Source organism: Leptonotus elevatus, chromosome 4 (genome assembly GCF_054856555.1).
Source record: "Leptonotus elevatus isolate MCC_2025b chromosome 4, RoL_Lele_1.0, whole genome shotgun sequence".
Taxonomy (NCBI): Eukaryota; Metazoa; Chordata; class Actinopteri; order Syngnathiformes; family Syngnathidae; genus Leptonotus; species Leptonotus elevatus.
This window is the reverse complement of record NC_141242.1, coordinates 19,350,748-19,373,265: the sequence shown is the minus strand read 5'-3', so window position 1 is coordinate 19,373,265 and position 22,518 is coordinate 19,350,748. Positions and strand designations below refer to the sequence as shown.

The following is a 22,518-nucleotide window of genomic DNA, read 5'->3' as shown; positions in this document are numbered from 1 at the left end:
ATTTGGCACTTAATAAAGTAAAACTTGTAAATTTGCGAGTTCATAAAGTGGCAAATTTGCCAGTTTATAAAGTGGCAGATTTGCGAGGAAAAAAACTCAGATAGTTACAAGAACTACACGTAGCATACTACTCAACTCTTTGTGCCAATAATTTTCGGTCGGGTTTCCAAATAAGGAGATAGTAATTGCTTTAGCAGAGATTAACCATATGATGTTAAGCACTCACTCTTTAAAGCATTGTGTACGGCCACTGGCCAGTGACAAAGACGCCTCACTTTGCGAAGGTCCACACCCTGACGATCAAGCATTTAAGTTAATTTGTTAAAATGTATATTTACTTGTACATTTATATTTCCAGAATTATTATTTACACGTTCATACATTTTGTTTTTGTTTTTTTTGGTACAAGTATCTAAGTGTAAAATCTGTTGCTCTCCGTCATTCACTAGCATTTACCTAAAGTATGCTAGCATCTGATTGGTTAGTGTTAGTCAGCTGATAGGGGATCAGGAAGTGTTGTCGCTCTAGCTGCGGTGAATGACGAGTAAAGTTTAAATTTAAGAATGAATCCGTCTCCATCCTGCCTTTTCATTTTATAAACAGTGTCCCATTAACCACCAACGAATCTTCACATGATTAGACTATACGCTACGTGTATTTCTTGTAAGTTTCTGAGTTTTTTTCTCGCATATTTGCTAGTTTTTTTCATTGAATATTGCCCACGCCCTCTAAAATATATATATATTTATACGTGGCCCTAATACGTCGTCGGAGGCCCCGTCCCATGAAATATCCAGGGGAGAAATAAATAAATTAATTAATTAAATACAATTAAATAAATAGAGAGCTATAAAGTACTGGTCAATGTGTGATTGCCGTTTCGCTCCCTCTTGCTATGGGCCAATGGGGCGGAACCAAAAGGACGACGACGTAGATATGTCACACATTGTTCGACAAGACGAGCAAAAATTCTGACATGCTAGACTTTCGCTGTGACAGGCAACCAGACGTTGAACGTGTCACACTACACGGGCGACGCTACATTAAGGCAACCCAAAATCGTTTACGACATGCCTCATTTGTCCGCGACACGTCGGTCGGGCCAAAATCGGGCTATTTTTTTGTAGTCTGACCAAGACATTAGACCTGTTAGCACCGGTGTTAGTAAGCACCGACCCTCAGCATTACACTCAAGTCACAATCAGGCAATTCAAACAATAAAAGGACTATAGCAATAATTGGCCCTCTAAAAAGATAAAGTAGTCTGCCCTAAGACGGTTGGTCAACTTTAAGGTATGCACACCAAGGGACAGGCTTGGGGAATCCAGGTCCAGAAAGTAAAAACCCTGCCCACAGGTGCTTCTACTTAACTGGCAGGTAAACAAGCTCAAAGAAGCTAACCTTGCCAAAAGCCGCATTGATATTTGTGATTCACTCAAGGGAGTTTTCCACAATATCAATCTGGGACTGCTCCACAGTGACATTCTCTACACTACTTCAAGCTGATTGTGCCCGTTTGTTTTGACCAATCACGACCATGGTTGAAAATGCTGTCTTCGTTCTCGTCGAAGGGGGCACAAACCAGCTAAAAATGTACGAAGTGCCTCTCGCTGTTCAACATTCAACAAGGAGACGGTGAGTAATTCTGCAAGAACAGAATTAAATGCAGCGTATATTCGTCCATGTTAGGTTTGTTTAATTGCCCCGGCGTTGGCGCTGGCTTCCTGGTTTCGTCACAGCTGCATATCACGCCCCAGACCACCAGTGGTTTGATCAGTGGAAATCAATGGGTTCGGTACTTGATGTATTCTCAGAAGTTTGTGAACTCACAAATACCGCAAGAATTCAGCTTGCAGAGCAAGGTTTCAGGGTTTGTTCTCCCTGGACCTGGATTCCCCAACCCTGCTAAGGGAGTATTATGTGTGAGTTTTCTATATGGTACACTGACATTGTATGAACATTGAGCAAATATTGTAACTGCATTGACACTCCTTTGGAGTATCATCTTCCACAAATAAGCATTATCTGTGCACTACTGGAAGAGCATCAATATAAACAACATTACTCTAATGATGTACACAAAAGCAGTGAACATTCCTTGACAATTATCTGATAGTATTAGTATGAGATATTTTATATGGTATTTTTCCTCTTGAGAGTTGTATCATTAATTTTATCTTTAATCAATTTATTGTTGTAAAAAAAAACCCAGTATTAATCAGTATTTATTTGGCTACTGAATATCTGTGGGTTTTTTTATTAGTATGGAACTTTTTTTTACATTTTATAAATAAACTGAGAAAAGAAAAGAACACATAACTACCATTAATTTCATGTAATTTTAAGAATAAATACTAAGTTGGGAATGGAATAGAGATTTGTTTTTGGTAAATAAAATTATCTATATCGGGACATAAATCTTTGTCCATATTACACACCTCTAGTGGCAGTAACAAATGCTTGTAGACGCAACCATCAAGTGACCAGCTACTACAAAGCTATCGCCTAGTTTTGATAGTATTAATAATAGTAATTGTATGTATAGAAGTACTCAGACGTCCAACTAACCTGCTGCATGCAACATCTGCAATAAAAGAAAAGCTTATGTTCTGAAGCCAATCCATCCATCCATCCATTCATCCATGTAGTCTAAAATGTGTCTGAAGGCCTACAGTACACAATGTGATAAGGGATTTTTATATGTACATCATGATTAAAGAAGGACAATAGGACATGAAAGCCACGTGTGAGTCCTTTTACACTGACTGCTGAGAAGAGATAAGTGTGCCTGAACAATATATGGACAAAAGCACCTACTGTACACAATACTGATAAACATCTACTGTTTCAATAATTAGCCATCAAAAAAATAATCTCCACAAGCTTGATGATGTTCCATAATGTGACATTGTTGTCATGTTGACAAGAGAGAATAGTGACTTGCAGAAATAAAAAGGGCCATATAACTGTCAGCAACAAATCCAGCTGACTGATGTAGTTACAGTCAATGCGCCCCAAAGAACACAGTGTTGACTGAGACAATGAAAGAGCACAGTTTGGTCTCTGTGGAGATCAGGTTGGACTATAGCCTCTTTGTTTCTATACTGGATGATATCCAAATATCCACATTTGGCCACATCACATAATTCCCATTGTCACTTTCATAGGGGCAAATATGTTCAAAATAGCATCTATGCCAATTCTACTGTCAAAGAAACTGCCTTGTAGGCTAGAAATGTGCTATTCCACAAGCTTTAGCTCCGGAAAAAAAGGACGTTAGAAACTTTTGAATTGTGTCTACTGTTGGAGTGCCAGACACAGTATTTTTCTCTTTCTACCTTTTTGAAGATTCGCTAATGTCCTCTCCTCATTGTTACAGTATAACAATTTCCCAAAAGTTACTTGCAGCAAATGCAGGAATGCACCATGAAAAGACTGAAGAGTTTTCACAGTTTTTTTCATTAATCTCTCTCAGCAACTATCTGGGACAAGTAGTTGCACCACATCAAACATTGGGTTGCATTTGCAGAATTGTTCTACGGCTGTACCTGAAATAGAAGCTGGAAATTGAGTGTGGTTTTGCCACACTTTTATCTTTAGTTTGACACTGAAAAGTATATTCTTTCCAAAACCTGCTGAGGTAATTGACCAATATTAACAAACAAAAAACAAATTAAATTGTTTCTATTTATGTTACCGTGTCTGTAAAATGCAAAGTAAATCACGTTCAAGTTGGCTGATGTTATGTCATTTTATGTTGGATTGACTTCTGTAAGGCAAAGTTCATAATATGTTCAAAAGCAAATAGTGAATGGCTTCAGGACAACACTGCTTGACATTACTGAAATATCAGCAAAATACACCAGATTCACATGAGGGTCTGTTATTTCACTTAAATCCCAACAACCTCCCCAGTGTTACCTCTTCGTTACTAGTGCATTATGATGTCTAAAGAAAGAATTCGAAGTTTGAGCCTCCTTGCTCAAACGATCGCAGAGTTATGGCCCTTCAAAGTTTGGGTATCACACCCACTTTTGACATCCGGGAATTGCACCTTAAACTTTGGACCATATTTGAAGGTCCACATATTTTGTTTTAAGGTAGGTACTAGGGTTGACACGATACAAAAGTTTCAAACTCGGAAAATACTTGATACTCTATACCCCGGAGATTAAAAAAAAAAAAAAGCCAAATACTTTAAAAAATGCAAAGAAAATATTTTCATTAACATAACCGGAAATGAACAAAAAAATAAACAATTACTTTTTCACATGCAAATACATTATAAATAACACAAATGAAAGAATACATCACACACAAATTACCACAACAATGACAAATTTTTTTGTTGTCTGAGATAAAAACACACAGAAAACATTAAAGAAAAATTTAGATGGTTAACTACAAGTAATCAGGCCTATATCTTAAGGCAGTAAACTACACAAGTGTAAATAACAATCAACAATATTTTAGGTAGTAAACTACACAAAAAATAAACTATTAGTAAAAATGAACACCAAATGTTGCAGTTGCACTCAGCTATACATTTTTAAAAGGCTCAAATTGAACATTGCAAATATCTATTATGGCATGTAAGTGTTTAGAAAGTGCACCGTATTCTATGAATGACTGTCTAGCTTGTTGTATCACTGGTCTGAATTGTCTTTGCTGTTGGAAGATTTTTCGCAATATAGACAAGCATGTCAATGTGCTCCTCTGTGTGTCTTGCTCTCTTTGGGTTGCAAATGAGCACCAATGTAATAAACATATGCTCGGAGGACAACTTCAAACAGGTACTACACAGGTACACTTTGACTGAGAATAAAGCTAACCATGAGCCCGCAGCTAATGGCTAATAAAATAACGTTAACTGAGGCTAAACGCGGTAGCCGGCTAATGGCTAATAAAAACAACAAGGCATCTTGCTTCTTCTTCTTCTTCTTGTCCACCAAAATTAACTTGGCCCTCCTGCCACCGCACACATAAAAAAGCAGCATCTGAGCAAGTGTTGTTGTTCATCATCAGCTAGTCTGCCAATATGTTGAAAAAAGGTGTATATTACTGAAGGGAAAAAGACAACAGCTGTCCCACCTTTGTGTTGTTGGTGGGAGAAATGAAGCGCTGAGAGAGATAAAGGTGTTTCAAGATCAAAAGTCAAGGTAACATCTTAATCTCAACAAAACTGACCTCAGGTTTAAGACTTGGCCGTTTAAGCCTTGGATTTTGACAGCTCGGATGTTTGTGTTGGCTAACAAATACAGTGAAACCCCTTTGGTGGTGAGTTAAGTACTTGCAAAACAGGCAACACTCAAGAAGCATCTTGATCAAAGCCAAGATTTCAACTCAAGGAATTACTTCCCCTAAGGAGAAACCAATTGAAATTGCAGCATGCAAGTGAATATGAAAAAAAAACATTTACATTACCTTAAATTGAGGAAGAATTGTTTGTGATATTATAGCAAGCCACTAAGAATGGCCCTGGGCTTTGTATTTACTGCCTAACAGGGAATATGAATGGACCTTCGTGTCTGTCATTTACAAGTTCTGAAATATTCTGTTATCCCCCACTTAGTATGCACTTTCACATGCATGCGTTTATGACCAAGTGGTGATTTACACAGATACTGAGTGTCACTTATAAAGATGGAGAACTAAGTCAGTAGACAACCAGAAAAGGAATATTACAATTGAACCTGTTAGAGCCAATCATTTTAATATGATGCAGTAAGCATACTGCTTTGTTGTATGATACATTCCACTACATCAATTGCAATCGCGATGAACCATATGTTTTACAGCTGTGCAAGCCATTAGTGCATATTTAACTAGTTCCAAAATTGACTGAAACAGCAGCGGATCAACTTTATTTCTGTTGAAATAGCAAACACACATATCCTAAAGCAACAAAAATCTTCTACATTTTTCTGTGTTAGATTTCAGTTGTTACCTAATCAAAAGGAGGCTCTGATTAAAGCTGAATTACGATCAAATATGGCCTGAAAAATACAGTAACAAAACATAGGACGTACCAATACAGTCTTTTTTCCACACAGCATTGAGCATTCTAGTCAAACCACATTCATGGGGACGAGCTATTGTGGTTTGAAGTCAAACTTTTATTTGAGGGCTCTCTCCCAGAATGCACTGTAATTACTGTATCAGCAGCATCTACATCTAAATACTATTATTGGCTCTTCCTTCACACGAACAACTTCCTCTCCTCCCAAGTTTTACTTTAGAATACAGTCTAATGAAAAAGTACAAGCCACTTAATGTTTAAATTGTTGTTTTCCCCCTGTCCTATCATCTTGTGATCTACAGAAAAAGACAACAAGGCTAATAAGTGCCTTGTGGTTTTCAAATATTGTAAATTGTTTATTCTCAAATGGAAATTTTACAAACCTGTTGCACGAGTGCTTATCAATGAGAGATTTTTCATTTTGAGATATGTTGTTATACTTTTTCTTATGTTTTATAATTTACAAAATTACCTTTGAGGACATTTTTCTGAAGGCGATAATCTTGGACTGAATAAAACATGTATGAATACTTAGTGGGAATGAAATGGTTCATTACCAATATTTTGATAGCGTCATACAAATTGCTTTCTGCGGTTGGGTCAGTGGAAAGATTACATTTTCAATAGTCTCTCCTTTGAGCCAGAGACAGAATACTCAACAATATAGCACAATATAGCATAGGAAAAAAGACAGCACACACATACTACAAGTTCAGGTCAGAAACCCAGATGGGAAACATCTGCCTTACTTTACTATTTGCGTGGTTGATACCAATTTAACAGCAAAGAAAAACGGCATCCTTTGGTCATGTGTTTTCTGTCAATACTGAGCACCGCTTGCTACACCCCTCCCATTGACTTGCCACAAAAAACAGTGTGGTTTCTGGGCTTCTAGGGTAAAACTAGCAGAGGAGCTACAGGGCTCCAGGAGGAACATATGGAGTTAAATTAGGGTAAAAAGTTTTGTACTTGAAAAAATAAAACTTGAAACTGGAAATTGTTGTGTTGATCTTGAATTTCGCAAAATGTAAAAAGGTATTCAAAATAAAAAATAAGTAAAATAAAAAAAATTGGGGGTCAAAATTCATTTTGGTTCACTTCGGTCATTCATTTATTTATTTCCACTTGTTGCTTCCATATATATTTTGACAGTTGAGGTATTTTTTTTTTTAGTTGCATGGTTTTTTTTTCAGATTCAGATTTCAAAACGTATTTTTTCACTTTCAGATCTTTTTTTTTACACACATATTATAGCTAGTTCCGATATCGATACTGGTATTGGCAGAGGCCCCGATACTGCATTAAAACAGTGGTATCGGTATCGGTGAACACTAACAAGTAACATGCCGATACCATTCATTATGTCGCTAATATGGGACTTATGATATACTATTGGCCCTTGAATGCTCTGAAGCAATGGCAGGACAGCTTTTTCATGTTGATAAAAAAAAAAACGTAGGTATCGGTATGGTATCGGCATTGGCCAATACTGCAAAGCTGGGTATCGGAATATGTATCGGGGGCCAAAAAACGGTATTGGAACAACACTAATTATAAATAAAACAGACTCAGGCTCTGTTCACACAAATTGTATTCAACAACCATTACACATACAATATCAATTCTGTAATGAGATGTCTTTTATCTCCTTCAGAATGTCCTCTTTCGCCTGGAAGGCTGGAATGGCCGTTTTTGAAGCTTTTTAGGCAAGGGTCTATCAAAAGTTACATTGCGTTTTTCAATCATTTTTACTAATCAGAAATAAAAAAAATTATATGCCAGTGGTGTATGGTGACAGAAAGAAAATTAAATGCTATTCCATTGGATGGCAAAAGGCACAATTAAATGTTGCCATTCATCCAACAGAGTAGGTTAAGGCTCCCTGCAAATATATTGTGTTTAAACAAACCAATATGCTATACAGAGTAAGTACATTAGACCAAATTAAGACAAGATACCTGTTATAGTATTCTTACTTTTAATATTTTTGTTTGGTGGTTACTGGTTAAGTGTGAAATTGTTCTAATGTGAAATTGGTACCTTCGCTCAATAAAGAAAAGTGAGTGATTATTAGATGACTTGGTTAAATATAAGCTCAAGGTATTAATAAATCTTACATTTGAAGATAAACTGATGTGTTTGTATGACCATAGCAATTTCAAGAGAGGCATAATCTCAGTCTTATAAAGGGAAAGGGAATTTGCACCCGAGACGCAACAACATCTGTAGAGCCAAAACTGTACAAAGAAGGCATAATAATGAGGCTGCCTTGGTCGTGAGAGGCTGCTGCAGTGCAGCTGAATTTGATGCTATAAAGTGAGTCATAGATACAAATTCATATTCCATTTCTCCTCCCAAACTTTAAAAATCACCTAGGAAACTTTCCCTGATAAAGAAATATAGTAGTGATAAAATGCACATTTATTAATGACCATGCAACATTACGAACAATAATGACAGGCCGAGTAATGCAGTAAAGTTTTAATAGCCTAATCCTCACAAGGCATTGTTTTTGAAGACCAAACAACTACTAATATAAAGCAAGTTAAGCAACCCACATTTTTGTCCTTGCTCATGTTTCAGACTGAGTGACCCCCACCTCGTGTGCAGACTCCGCAGCTCAGCCAGTCCCCTTCAAGGCACAGCAAGCAGTGATTGATTTTTCACAAGCTATCGGTGGTGAAAAGTAAGCCTTGGGGAATGTCCACAATGACGACTTCTTTTCCCAGGGGGAACCGGAGGCCACAAAGGGCTGAATGATCAGCTCCGACACAAACTACTACAGAGAAAGAGAAGATGAGAGACTTCTCAAAGGTTGAACTTCCACATAATTATAGTATGTCACTATGGAGGAAGTGACAGTTACACACTGTTATCCTCTCCCACCTAGCCTCAGGGAGGCTTTAACGGGCAATCAACTCCCATTTTCTGAATACCAGCAGCCAACTTGAGAAATTACTCTCAGGCAAAGGGATGACATGCCTTCTACTAAAAAAAATTTTTTTGTCATAGTATCTTATTAAAGGTATTTGTAATTGTTAAAGCATGAGCACCAACCACTCTGACAAGACTGGACAGGTGAAACTAAATGCCAGTTATAGTTATAGACCAAAGAGCCACTAAATCCGCTCAATGCTTCAGGATTACTGCATGAGTTCTGAGCCACAGCTAGAGAATGGGATCGACATGAGGGCAGCTGCTCATAGCAATGGACAAAGAGAGAGGAGAAGAAGAAAAGACAGAAAAGAACAGGCAGATCAGCTTTCAGTGCTTTTTGTCTCACTACACTACAGCAAGCAAGACTTGGCCTTTCCTTTTTCTGTCTCCCACAGAGCCAGGAGAAACCGGCCAGCCTTTCGTAACTGTGCGTGAGACCAATGCAGTTATGCATGTGGTGCAAACCCAGCCAGGTTGCCGTGCATCATACACTTACATTCAGATACTCCACTAACACTCATGACCCCTGAGGGAGATGGTAGTGTCTTCAACCTGGCCTGATTAAAAAGATATATGAGGTATGTCCTCAGTGGAAGTGAACAAGCCGAAAAGTCTACTGAGCAAATGTACACAGTACGCACTCATTTTCAAATTACGGTATATGGACAGCCGGGTTCTCGATGTGACCAATTTGGGCGTCCAGACACCCTAATTTCACAATGGTGCAACTAAAAGAAATCAATTTGGTTGCAGCCGATCAAAGGGAAAAAGGCTCCTCGAATCTCAAAGCTTCACTCTTTGGTTCATCAATGGATGCATGCATGGTCTCAGACAATCAGAGCTAGTAAAGTGTGGGACCCTCCTTTGATTTGCTGTGGTCTAGATATTCTTGTATCGCGGCATATCGTCACATAAGTGTGGCTTAACTTTGTTCAAATAAGTAACCCTAAATAATCATAACCAGAATATTGGTTCATGAGGTTTTTGTTTTGTTTTGTTTTTTAAATGTGACATTTACATTGTAACAGTTATATGAACAGTGAATGAAGATTACCGGTAAGTTCATCAACGTTACTGCTTTGGGGAAGGCAACTTTACATTTATTTGCAAATATGTACACATTCACGGCATGTATTTACAAAATGTAAAACATTGCTTTAGGTTAAGGATAGGTGGCATAAAGGTTAGGGGAACTGACTTTCTGAAGAGGCCCCCTGTCTTCAACTGGTCAAACTTGATTTTGCATGTAATTTTAAACATGATAACGCAAGCCTAAAGACTATACATACACTGCTGTAGTTGGTAAAAGACAGGCAGAGGAGGGAAGCTAGTCCAACCGAGGACTGGCTCAGAGTTGAGGAATTGATGATCAAGGGGTCAAGTACACTGAAGTTCTGGACAAAGAGTCACCAACAGGAAGTCAGTGGGAGAGAGGGGGAGAAGGGCAGACTGAAGAAAACACCAGATGGTGAAAATTTAGAAAAGGCAGTTTGTTAACTTGATCAATAATTAGGCTAATATGTTTGTTGATAGCTTAGTTGCATTGTTTTTAGAGGTGCAATGATTAATTGATTACCAAATTAATAGCATTTTAATAATCAATTAAATGTTTGGAGACCTTATTTACTTTAAAATTGTCAAAATCTTTGAAATTTGAGCCTCTCAGCAGAGAATTGGGGATGGGCGAGTAAAAGTACTGATACCAAGTATCGGTATCTGACCGACAGCAGGCCTTATTTCAAGGTACCTGTACTTGCAAAAGTATCGGCCAACCTCTTGCAGCCGTTTACAATCAGCAACTACAAATTAGAAGAATAGTAGGTCTGGGTTAAAAAAAAAATCTAATAATCAATAACGATATCGATTCATAAAACCAAGAATCGATTATTTTAATATCGATTTTTTTCCATTAATTCATTAGAAAATTGAATTTCAATTGTGATTTTTTTTGGGGGTATCTTACTGTTTTCTTGCTGTTTACTGCTCACATGAATTTAAAAGTATTTTCTTAAATTTATGAAAGACCTGACTTATTGCACTTAAAGGCAATTCAGAGTCATTTTAATTTATATTATATTTTATTTTTATATAATTATTGAATTTGAATTATGAAAATATTTTTATCTCATTGCTGATGTCAATGTTTGTGTAACACTAAGTGATTATAACAAGTGTTACTTTCATTAATAAACTAAATCATTCCTTTTTTTTCTTTTCTTTTTTTTTTGCTTTAGGGTGGTCTTTGGCAAATAATTATGAAGGCAGCTGGCACAAAGCCAAACTCACTCAGGTCATGAGGTCATGAGGTCATGGTGGAATAAAGGGGAAATATAGGAGGGGGAAACAGAAGACTAATAAGATCAGTAAATTAAACTTGCATTCACACGAGTTTAAGAGTTTAAGGATTGATGGGAGCTAGATGAAGACAGAGTGCGCAAGGAACAATTGATTGATTGAATGAATGAACCTTTTCTGTATATTGTGGTAAAACCAACCAGGTCGAATATCCCAGTACCCGAACAGTAGGGCGATTATCTAAAAAATAATAATCAGAATTATTTTTGGTTAATATTAAAATCCTGATTAATAAACAAGTGTTAATTATTCATTGATTTGTAAATTATTATTTTTGTCTTGTTTAGTTTTACGTGCCCTAGGGGCAGTGATGGCCAAGTGGCCATTACCTAACTCCGGTTCAAGACCATTCATCTCAAACACCCCCAGCCCCCCGGGTGCCTAAATAGCCCTATGCTGCTCTAATGTGTTACTAACAACCTATGTTTGCTGTGCCGATTGCTTTGATTGGTTGACTACAGAGGTCAAATTTCATGTATGTGTGTGTCTAGTGTACATAACAAATAAAGATGATTCCTTTTCTAGTATGCCCAATGTGAGTGTTTAGATGTATAAGAAAAAGACAATCCTCCTCTAGCAAATCCTACTGGAGAAAAAAATGTCATCCACCTTTCAAAAATGTTTCCTGTGGTGTTTTGATCCAGGAAACAAAAAATAGAAAATTGTAGACTGCTTGTTTGGGTCTCTCAAACTCATAACACAAAATCTGTGAAAACTATTGCAACAATTGTTAATGTGAACTCAGGAAAAAGGAAGCAGCCAGAAATGTTTCCTGTGGCATTTGTGATCATCTTAAAAGCTAGCCGTACGAATAAGACATCTTACATGCAGAAGATGAATCCGCTGGACACAGATGCAGATTAAAATAAATCAGCCGCTTATGACCTCTGCCTTCACTTATTCTCACACTGACCTCATACTGCCTCACCCCCTTCCCCCAATCTCATTCCCACTAATCCAGTCCTTCTAGGTGGCAGGAGGCAGCAGCATGTCCTGATGGTCAAACTGTCTCTGTCTGCCTTCGTGTCACTCCATCTGCTTGGAGTCCAGCAGAAATTTGAAGGAATTAAAGTTGTCCACAAATTAGCAACAATGAAAAAAATCTCTCGAAATCCTGCTTAGACCCTTTCTTTTTCTGTTAATTTCTCTCCTCATTTGAATTATTCTGTTAACTTTCCAAGCCTGGTCCAATTCTATTATCACAGTTGTACTTTCTATTAGCTACACTGACTCACATCTTGCTCATTACCACGCACAAACATGGCAAGGATCCCACTCTAACCAACTACAGCAAAATATGACAAAACCACAAACAAAGGCTAGTGCATACCTCCCACGCTTGACAACATTCATTCACAAGAACATCCTTTCCAGTCGGTGTCACGCCATAGTTGGCTTAGACAGGAAAAAGCATTTGTTAGCTTGAAAAAATAAGCACTAAAATACTGGATTTCTGCTGCTGAAATAGTTCAGTAAAATTTGCAGCAACAATAAAACTGAATTGTTCACTTTATGATGTTATCATAAAATTAATTATGCGAGTGTTGACTAGTTCTGTTTTAAAAAGCATTCTGCATGATGGTGGGTTTGCTTTTATGGTGACATTAAACAACCTCTGTAGGCTATTGAAAGGAAAATGTTCCTCATTTGCAAAAAAATCTTCTTACTTGGTTCAATCTAATGCAAAAATTGGTTGACCCAAACCAAAACTTTCTGCCTTGAAACAATAATTCATTATTTTGCCAATGTTTGACTACGGTACTTCCACATTTTCACACAGACATTTGTTGCTGATGGGCCATGTCCGACTTCCTGTGGAGCTATTCGCAAAATTACAAAAGATGCTACTATAAATTAAAAAAGGACAAATAGTTTTATGGAATTACTGCAAAAAGGAGTTTGCGGAGCTTGGAGATGACGGCAACACAGGACCGTGGACACATGACAATGAGCCGGCCAGGTAAATTAAATATCAACTCAACTTTGGTGTAATTAGCACTTAACAGTTTTGAGCCATGTCGTCACATTACATCACTACTTCATGGGAGGCAAGCATCTTCAACTAAATTGTCGTAACTGGTATAACTTTTTAAAGCTTATCCAGCTAACTTAGCATAGCTTTCTGCCTGTGTCTCTTAACAACAGATCGCGAAGCAGTAATTGGTGTGATGTGATGACTGTCAGAAATGTGAACGAAAAACTTGACTAATCAATGGAATAATTGATAGAGTAATCAATTCTAAAAATATTTATTTGTCACAGCTCTGAATGCAGCAATCTTTGGGTGGCCTTGGTGGCTTTGCTGAAAAGTGCAGCAGGGAAAGTGATGCTTTGGTTGTGTTCGGCAGAGTTTATTAATTGCAAAAAGGATACCCGGCCACAGAAGAGGTTGTCAATAACATCATTTAGCCACCGCTACACGGAGAACTGCCCCGGCCAATGCTATACCGCGAGCTGGAGATGCAAAACCACCAGTGCACGGAGAACTCGCCCCACCCAATGCCATACCCCGAATTGGAGATGCACTAAAGACACACACACAGTTAAAGACACAAGGATGGTGAAAACATATGGGTAAGTGTGTCTTGTGTTCTGAAGAAGTGCTTGAGGAGGTGTCAAGATTCCATTAGTCCACCGATCACTAAGAGCCATCAACACCTCTTGGATACTGTTGGAGTGCAACAGTAAACCACCTTTGGCTTATGTGTGCAACATTGCGTTACTGTGTCATTTAAAGTAAAAGTAACATGAGTTTGAAGTTTTGCAAGTCTGAATTATGCTTGACATGACACAAGCTTCAGTTATTAGAGAAAGAAAATATGACACCACACGCACACAAGGGTCCAACTAAATTTTTAACAACAACTTTGGAATCAAAACAATCGACAGCAACAGAAGATTATGCCAATTGTTCACCTTAAAGTAATTTACTATAATTTTACACAGCTCTGGATGACGGCACACAAATAAAACAACATCCTTTGTGGACCCCAACATTTTTTGCAAGTTTGGCATCAAAGATTTTATTCCCTTTATCCAGGTTACAGGAAAATAAAGGATTTTCTTTAATCAGTGCATTTACACTTGCATGAAAACTAGGGGTCTGAATTGCCTAGTACCTGGCGATTCGATTTGTATCACGATTCATAGGTCACGATTCGATTCGATACCAATTAATCCCGATATGAATCTATAAATTATTGCGATTTTTTTTTTTACTCAAATTTAGAAAATACTCATCAGTAAACTTGTACATGTACACTGTAAGATTTGTATGAACATTTATTTATTTATCTGAAAATTCAGGTTTATAGCTGAGCCAATGCATTTAACAAACAGGTTGCAGTCTGTTTCATGTTTGAACAGCACTGAAATCAAATATTAAGGCTTAATGTTCCATTAATATAACATTCTTCCATGCTTAATGTGTGAATCCTAACCCTAAGTAAGATGTTTTGTTGAATATTCCCATAAAAAAATTTATGGTTAAAAATCGATTTGGCCGCATATCGAATCGATTCGAAAATTGCGCGCTGTAATATCGTGATATATTGCCGAATCGATTTTTTCTAACACCCCTAATAAAAACTGAAGTGGCCTTTCGGAGTTTGCATACGCATTGGCTCTGATTTCACCAGTAATGAAGGCAGGTCAAAGGGGGCAGCCTTTCATGAGGGTGTGGGGGTGTACTCATGTCAGAAGCTTAAGGGATGCTGCCCTAAAATCATGACCGCAAGACCAAAAAAAATTAACATCAGACATCAAATCTGCATTTTGAGAAATTATAATAGCTGCTTGGCCCAGTTCAACCTATGATGGCAACATATATTCACATATAAATCCACTGCACAATTCTGATTAATTAAAATTAACTACAACAGATGACCAAAGCAATATGAATATAAATAATACTGCTGTTTTAACTAGGTTTGTTCAAATCCACTTTTTTTTCCAGACTGACACCAGTACGAGTATTGACCCTTTGAGAACTTGCTGATACCGACACCTCTAGTACTTTTGATAAAATAAATAAATAAAATGTCATTTCAACATAATGACAAAACATTATGAAAAAAAACTTTTTTTCTGATGCAAATGATGATTCGCAGATGGATCAAACTGCCACTGTGCACCAACTACTGCTGAGAGAGACTTACTCGATATCAGCCTCCACGTGTACCCAAAACCTAAAAATAAAGCCGGTATCGGCCCAAATCCAAATGATCCAAATAGTCTCATAATAATGGCTGTCAGATCATTGTGAAGTGAAAACCAAACAAGTGCAGTAGAGATTTGTTGTCTTAGTCAGCACGCTCAGCCACTGGTGGTTATCCAGCTGAACTGCAGATGACATTCCTCGTAATGGCACTGGCTGCAGCTCTTAAAACTTTGAGAGAGTTACAAAAACAGAACACTTCATGTCAATCCAACTGTTGGAGTTCACAGCCATCCATAGAGTTAGAGACACCCCCTTAATAATAAAACTAACTAAAATTGTGAACATGAAATTGATCATATGTAGCAGCAGGACAATTATGAGTGTATGACCTTTAGGGGAGGGTTTACCAAAGAAAATCTGGTTTTGGGTCAATATTGTGTCACAGATTGACACAGCAACATGCTGAAAGCTATTGTATCATAAAAGAGGTACACATTTTCTTTAGAGATTTGTCTTTGTTTTATGTATTTTAATTATGTTTTTCCTATGGCATTACATGATTAAGTTTGGCTCCTCAATTGATAATCTAGCTCTTGGTCTGAAAAAGCTCAGGAAACACTGGTTTAGGTGAACCATACATGGGGCAATTTCGTCACAGATCACACGTGATTATGATTGCACAAGATGAGCCAATGTGTAAGTTATTCAGTGACTAGATTTATCTAACCTTCCCATTGCTGATCAAGTTTAAACTTCACCTCCCCATGCACAATTCGAATAACTTCAGGAAATATCTAAAATGCAGATATACAAAAAAAAAAGCTTTAATTTGAAAAACTGAAACTTCTGTGTACCAGAACATGCATTGTGCAAATGTATCATCACATCTGCAAAACTGTTTTCCAAGTAATCTTTCAAATGATGGATCGTGACGAAAGCTTCTGACTGATAAATGTGTCCATCTTCAAACAAATCTGAGATTAATAATAACCCAACTCACTATAGACCAAAATCATTGTAAAAAGTTCACTACTGTATCCTTCTTCCTTTTCTTTCACTGCCAGTGATGTTTCACTAGTCTAGCCACAAAATAATTGTTTAAAGGTGCAAAGCCTTGGCAACAGAATTGAATTGCAACATCACTAAAACAAAACCACTTACTCACCGATTGCCCTCAGGGGATTAATAATAACAATAAAAAAAAGAGTTTAGTTGTCTTCTATCTACAAACAGCAATTCTGAGCAGCAGGTTGATGTCACATGACAAATGGGAAGTTTCTCATCATCATTCATTTTTAAATGAAGCATCCCCTATGACCGTGTATCATCATTGCGGTGAGAAGGAGAAGGGGGGCCTTAACATTTCTTGCAAATGAGAGTCTTTTGGCCAGGCACATGCAAATCTTTTAACTCTTCAAGCAGCGCGGCTCACTTTAGACCCCACCAACCTCCCCCCTCGGTTGCTCAATAGAGGGATGTGAATAGTACTGTGGAACCTTTGTCGTCGAATGCCAACGGAGTCATACAATTTGGAATTAGGGCAGAATTTGCATGGTGTCATGCAAGACCTCATCATATTGATTGAGGTCTCAGATCAACAAGCATCAAAGAAATAATTCTGGATATGTGTTTGCTTTTTATTTTGCCATTTTTCTTGCAACGCCAAAAGAGGCACTGATAATGTCACGCAACACCTAAACAAACATCATAGGATTCATATCTGAGGCCGTTCTTTGGCACTAATTACAGAATGGCATGCCTTAACAAGGGCTGTCAAGTCATGAGTACATATATGAAAAATATTAAAAGAGGACACTTGCAACTTGCAAGACAGTTATGTTATTTCCTGTACAGTTAATAAAGGTTTTATAATAGTTTTAGTTCCAGAACTGATTACAGTGTTTCAATCATTTCCTGTGGTTAAAATTGTTTTGAAGTACTGTACCAGTACCACCAAATAGGAGGTTGTCCAGTGACCCAGGCGGGATTGTATTCCACTATAATGTGGTAGTGTGGCATGCAACAGGCTCAGATAAACAGAGCTGGTTGGCTGAAAGCCAAATCCCCATGGCTACCCAGCCCAAGGAGCAACCCAATGCGTCTTACCTGTGTCAGTCTATTTGTATTTGACTAGAAGTCGTCCTTGCACACATGGAGCCTGTGCCACGTTATAGGTTACAGTATATTGGGATTTGTGCAGCAGTAGGGAAACAAAGAAGCACCAACTTCTCTGAAATACTCCCGTATCTTTATACAGGTGTTTTGTTTGTTTTTTACTCAACGTGCATTTTCTAAACGTTTGTACGAGCTACACCGACCTTTCAGGACTTATTGTAGAGGGTAGACAAATTTAAAACAGTCTTGAGGGGGGGAAGTGCACAATTAGAACTCTGTTTGTTTCTTTTGTAGCTCACTCGATTTAAAATGCTTACGTAAACGACACCAAACACATACTGTTACATAGTCGTAACACACCGACTAGTAGTCATGCCTCAGTTGAAGCACTGCTGGAGGTCATACATTCCAAACTTTTTAAATCACTAGCTAACGCCTCACTGATGAACTAGCTCGGCTGCAAATTTTCCCAGTCATCCCGTGAACAGCGCGTTATAGATAGAGTAAACCAAATATTGCAGTTGCTTCTTACCTTTCACTTGACTCTCGTAGTCCGCGATGATTTCTTTATCCTTTTTAAACCTCGGCGAAGACATTTTATGTCCCCTTGGTGTCAAAAGAATGTGTTTCTTAAACTGCTTGTCAACAAGCGGGGGGTTACAACAGGGGATTCATCCCACACTGGACGAGGAAAAGTCGCGCAACAAAATGATTAAGTTCCCAGGAGAAAACGCTTACTTCTTCATTGATAATCTTCCTTCCTAGCGGGTTGGCGATGCGCAATCCGATTTCAACCAATAGATCCGCACAACTTCCAGGGCAGCCTCTCACTTCTACGGAAAACAACAACCAAAAAAGCCACAATCAGGCAAGTTTTCAGAGGCTCCGTAGCCGAGCATCATCCGCAGTTAGCAGCGCGTAGAAAAGTAGTGCCCAAAAGCCGCATCAGGGGGCTGTAAAGTCGACTTGAATTAGAGTGTATGTCCGGTTTTAGTGGATCGGAGTGAGGACACACGCAAATACCTCCCCCTTCCTCGCTCTCCTTGGAAGGTTTCTCCCCCACTAACTAGCGGCTGGTTTGAGACAGACAAGTAGGCAGGCCGACTGCAGCACACAAGGCAGCAGCGAGAGCCAAGCAGGAGAGAGGGAGGGATATCACGCTCGCTCGCGCGCGCGCACGCGCGCACACACACACATACACCAGACTACTGTATGTATTTGTTACATTTGTCATACTTGCATCATGTATTGAAACGTACCCCCCAAAAAATCTCTAAGACCATAGTTCGACAAAGTTTAATACTGCATATCAAAAATAGTACAGAACACACAATTAAGGCATTCAACCCAATAGTTAAACAATTGCACAACATGAAAAACGGCTTGAGGGAGGTAGAAACACATATTTATCAAATACAATAGTGGAGTGAGAAAGTGTAGGATTTTTGCTAAACATTTACTTGTAAACCCAGAATTGTATTCAGATGCAAACTGTTGACTTCTAATATAAATTGGACCTGAGCGCCATCTGCAGGATACAAAATTCATTTTTAAATCAAATGGAAAACGCCAGCTTCCATTACATGACTTTATAGGTTATGGATGAATGGATTAAAAACTATTTAATTGCACTGACAAAATACTGTATTATATCCATGCGTCATAGCAACAAAATACAAATTATAAAACAATTTGAACATGCAATATCCAACTTTCCACGTTGAACACACAATACAAAATATTATGTACCGGCTTAATACAAGGCCTAGTATAAAACACTGTTCCATTTCTACTGTTGTCATTGCGTTTTCTACATAAAAAATCAACTAAATTAATAAAAAATACATACAAAATATATGGACCTCAGTATGCAAATGCTTCCTATTCTCTCTGAAGTCTACAGAACGGGACATTCAATCACTGTCAACATTTAAATATGAATAACAAAGAAAACTCTTGGAAGCTCTCACAACTTTACAACATACATAAATATCATTCATATAAACTGCACATAACAGAATACTATCACCAGATTCATTACACAAGGCAAACACATTTCTCTATTTTCCACAAAATAAATTAAATCATTGTCACTTTATTAAGCAACACAATTAGCCACTTTTGAAAAAGTTCTCCTCTATGACCTCAGTGAACCTCTCCTTCATTTGCTGACGGAAAGTGGCGTACCACTCCAGCAATCTCCTCCTCCTGTCCACCCTCTGCTCCTGGCTCATGCCTCTCTCCCTCTCCAAAATAGCAGGAAGCTCCCGCCAATCACTAATAAAGATGAAGGGCGCTCCCGCCGCTTTCAGGAGGCGCAGTGGCGAGCTAGGCCCCGCCGCGCAGGTCCTAGGCATCAGTACATCTTCCACGACAGGCACGGAGCCATAAGAGCAGGCCTCGTAGATGCGGTAACATTCTGTGTTGACACCAACGGGGCAGAGAGTGAGCTCGCTCTGGGCCAGGGCGGTTTGATAGTGCTTTAGACTGTCTGCTGTCTCCTGGGGGAGCCATCTCCAAGTACAGAAGGGAAAAAAAAGAAAAATGACAAATGGGTTGATGTAGCCAGGCTTCATTTGGTAAATAACAATTTAATTTCTTTAAAATCAAAATAAGTTTTCAATAATGTGGGTCAAATGCTTATACTTGTCGCGTTTCCTTCTTCCTGTGACTTAATTTACGAAACGCTCAGCATATCTGTCTTTTGTGGAAAGTAAGGTCATACTAATTGTCTTTGTCACCCTGTTACATGATCTCACAGGCAAGAAATAAAGCATGAAATGCACCTGATGTACATGCTGATGAGATTCAATACAAAAGCTGTGTACAAAAAATGTATGTTTTTACCAGGCTAATTTTTGAGTGCCGGTGACATATAGTAAGTAGTTGATAAACAATAATAATAATTGAAAAATATAAAGTATAAATAGAAACCCCTCACGCTCATGTAGTGTAAGTATGTTGGCTTGGGTACCAATTTGCAGGTTAAAGACAATTAATTCTGTATCAAAATTAGGGTTGGTGAATCCACAAACTATCTCCTGGGTGACCACTGACCATGTGTCGAATTCTGTGTGTCTGCTGTTTTTACTACTATAATGAGTTCATGCAGAGGTGTCATTATTATGGACCAAATATTTGACAGGGAAAAGCTTAATGTTTAGTAACAGTGACTCTGATATAACATAACAACTTACTTCTCCCTGGCAGTGGTGATGCAATCTTTCTCCAGGCCAGATTGTTTCAGAACCTGCATGAGTGTTTCCCTAGAAGAATTCTTGTAAACAGTACCAAGGAAGTTGCAGAGGTATGGCCTGTTGGAGGTGATCATCTCAGCATTGGGCCGGACCACGGGAAACTGTCTGTATCTGAACAGGAAACATGACATATAAAATATAGTGGATTTAATTAAAATGTAAACATATTTGCAAGTATTATGCAGATGTTTTATTCCATTTACAGTGAAAATTATCCAGACTTATGACAATCAACACAAAACTAAAGAACAACTCACGTGGCAACACCAAGGGGCCACTGGAAAACATCTCTATCATTGACCCATGGGCTATCATACACTAAAAAGAGCAGGTCCACAAAGCCACCGTGTCTCTTTAGGTATGGCCCTATCCAGTCATTGTTGCAGTGCTCATCACCCAGCAGAACCACAGCCACGTGAGACACCGTGTGGGACTGCACCAAAGCTTGGACATGTTCCAACCAACGTGTGGAGTACGCCACCTTCTGTTGCTCACGACCATTCAGAACAAGAACTAGGCTGTTCATATCCAAGGGGACATGACCTTGGACTACAGCAGGCCCTGTGTAGAAACTAGTGATGGAGGAGGAAATGTATTCATGGCATGTTTCTTTCTGTTTAATGTGTTATTATGTGTTCACAACATTTTAAATACTCATCAGATACCTGTTACCTGAAATCAATTTTGCTTGACTGGAGCTCGCCCTCTCTCCATTGTGCTATCTTGTCAGTTGGGTTGAGGGGTCCCTCCAATATATGTTCCCAAAGATAAAGTCCTGGTGGGAGAATGGCTTTATAATAACAATTATGATCATAATAGTAACAGAATATAATATTAGCAAAAGGTAAACTAGGTAGCAAGAAGGTGATGGTACCTCAGGATAAACGAAAATAAATTAAACATTCCTCACCTATGGCTGCTTTACCCCAGATTTGGACCTTGTATCTTTTGGGTTTGTTCTTTTCGATTCGTGCCATATGTTGTTTAAAAGCCGCTCTCTTTTTGTTCAGTGCGGAATTGTACTCCACTTGTTCATCCTCCCACGGATTCCACTCATCACCAATGAATGGAGCAGCTCCGCCATCTCGAACACCGCCTGCAAGCCAAACAGACAACAGATTGGCACAATCGTTTTAAGTCAACATACATCCAAATGTTGCTGATTTAACTGTGACGTAACGGTAACTATTGAAATAAAAACGTTTGTATTATTTGCTGTGTGTGAAAATACCAGAGGGTCCTGCTTCTTTCTTCTCCACCCTGTGAACACGGGATATGACTTTAGTGCTGAAGAACACATTGTAGGCAGCGTATAACGAAAACGCGACATAGGCAAAAATTATGAGAAGAAACAACTTTCTTTTTGGAAATTTCATTTTCCCCTATTTCTATTATCGCGTATGTTACCATTATGCATCTCAACTTCCATTTTTTTGTGAGAGGACCCTTGTTTACATCACGAGAAGGTTGCCTCGAAGATGTGCCTGTTTAAAAATTACCTTTATTTAAACGGATGTTTGAACCCATATTTTTTTCTATCCAGATGCCTACCAAATGTAAAAATATGTATTTTTTTCTTATAAATCTGTGTACATTTTACTTTTTTATAAAAACAATTAATATTTTTTTCTTTTTTGTCTTAGGCACTGGTGTAGGTCATACTACGAGGCGGAACC

General features: G+C 38.3%; 2 protein-coding genes across 5 annotated transcripts in view; both read right to left on the bottom strand.

The window, feature by feature from the left end:
• Window positions 1-18,716, bottom strand: part of srgap1a (SLIT-ROBO Rho GTPase activating protein 1a) — a 64,842-nt gene extending 46,126 nt beyond the window's left edge. For all 4 annotated transcript variants that reach the window (XM_086073132.1, XM_086073134.1, XM_086073135.1 and 1 more), the window contains exon 1: window positions 18,118-18,716. In XM_086073132.1, coding sequence (XP_085929258.1) covers window positions 18,118-18,181 — 64 coding nt within the window. In that variant the 5' untranslated portion in view covers window positions 18,182-18,716. The remainder of the gene's footprint in view (window positions 1-18,117) is intronic.
• Window positions 18,717-18,865: 149 nt separating this feature from the next.
• Window positions 18,866-22,281, bottom strand: rxylt1 (ribitol xylosyltransferase 1). Its single transcript, XM_086073844.1, has 6 exons — window positions 22,074-22,281; window positions 21,753-21,938; window positions 21,515-21,617; window positions 21,100-21,414; window positions 20,783-20,953; window positions 18,866-20,099 (listed from the first exon to the last, which is right to left on the bottom strand). Exons 1-6 carry the CDS (start codon window positions 22,216-22,218, stop codon window positions 19,697-19,699), a joined length of 1,323 nt encoding a protein of 440 aa, XP_085929970.1. The 5' UTR covers window positions 22,219-22,281; the 3' UTR covers window positions 18,866-19,696.
• Window positions 22,282-22,518: the final 237 nt, after the last annotated feature.

Bases quoted from the DNA above. Each gene is read 5' to 3' on its own strand.
- rxylt1 (XM_086073844.1), bottom strand. From the start codon at position 22,218: ATGAAATTTCCAAAAAGAAAGTTGTTTCTTCTCATAATTTTTGCCTAT. The intron at 21,939-22,073 runs GTATTTTCACAC...TTTGGCTTGCAG, and splicing joins GAAAGAAGCAGGACCCTCTG to GCGGTGTTCGAGATGGCGGA. The intron at 21,618-21,752 runs GTGAGGAATGTT...TTCTCCCACCAG, and splicing joins CTGGGGTAAAGCAGCCATAG to GACTTTATCTTTGGGAACAT.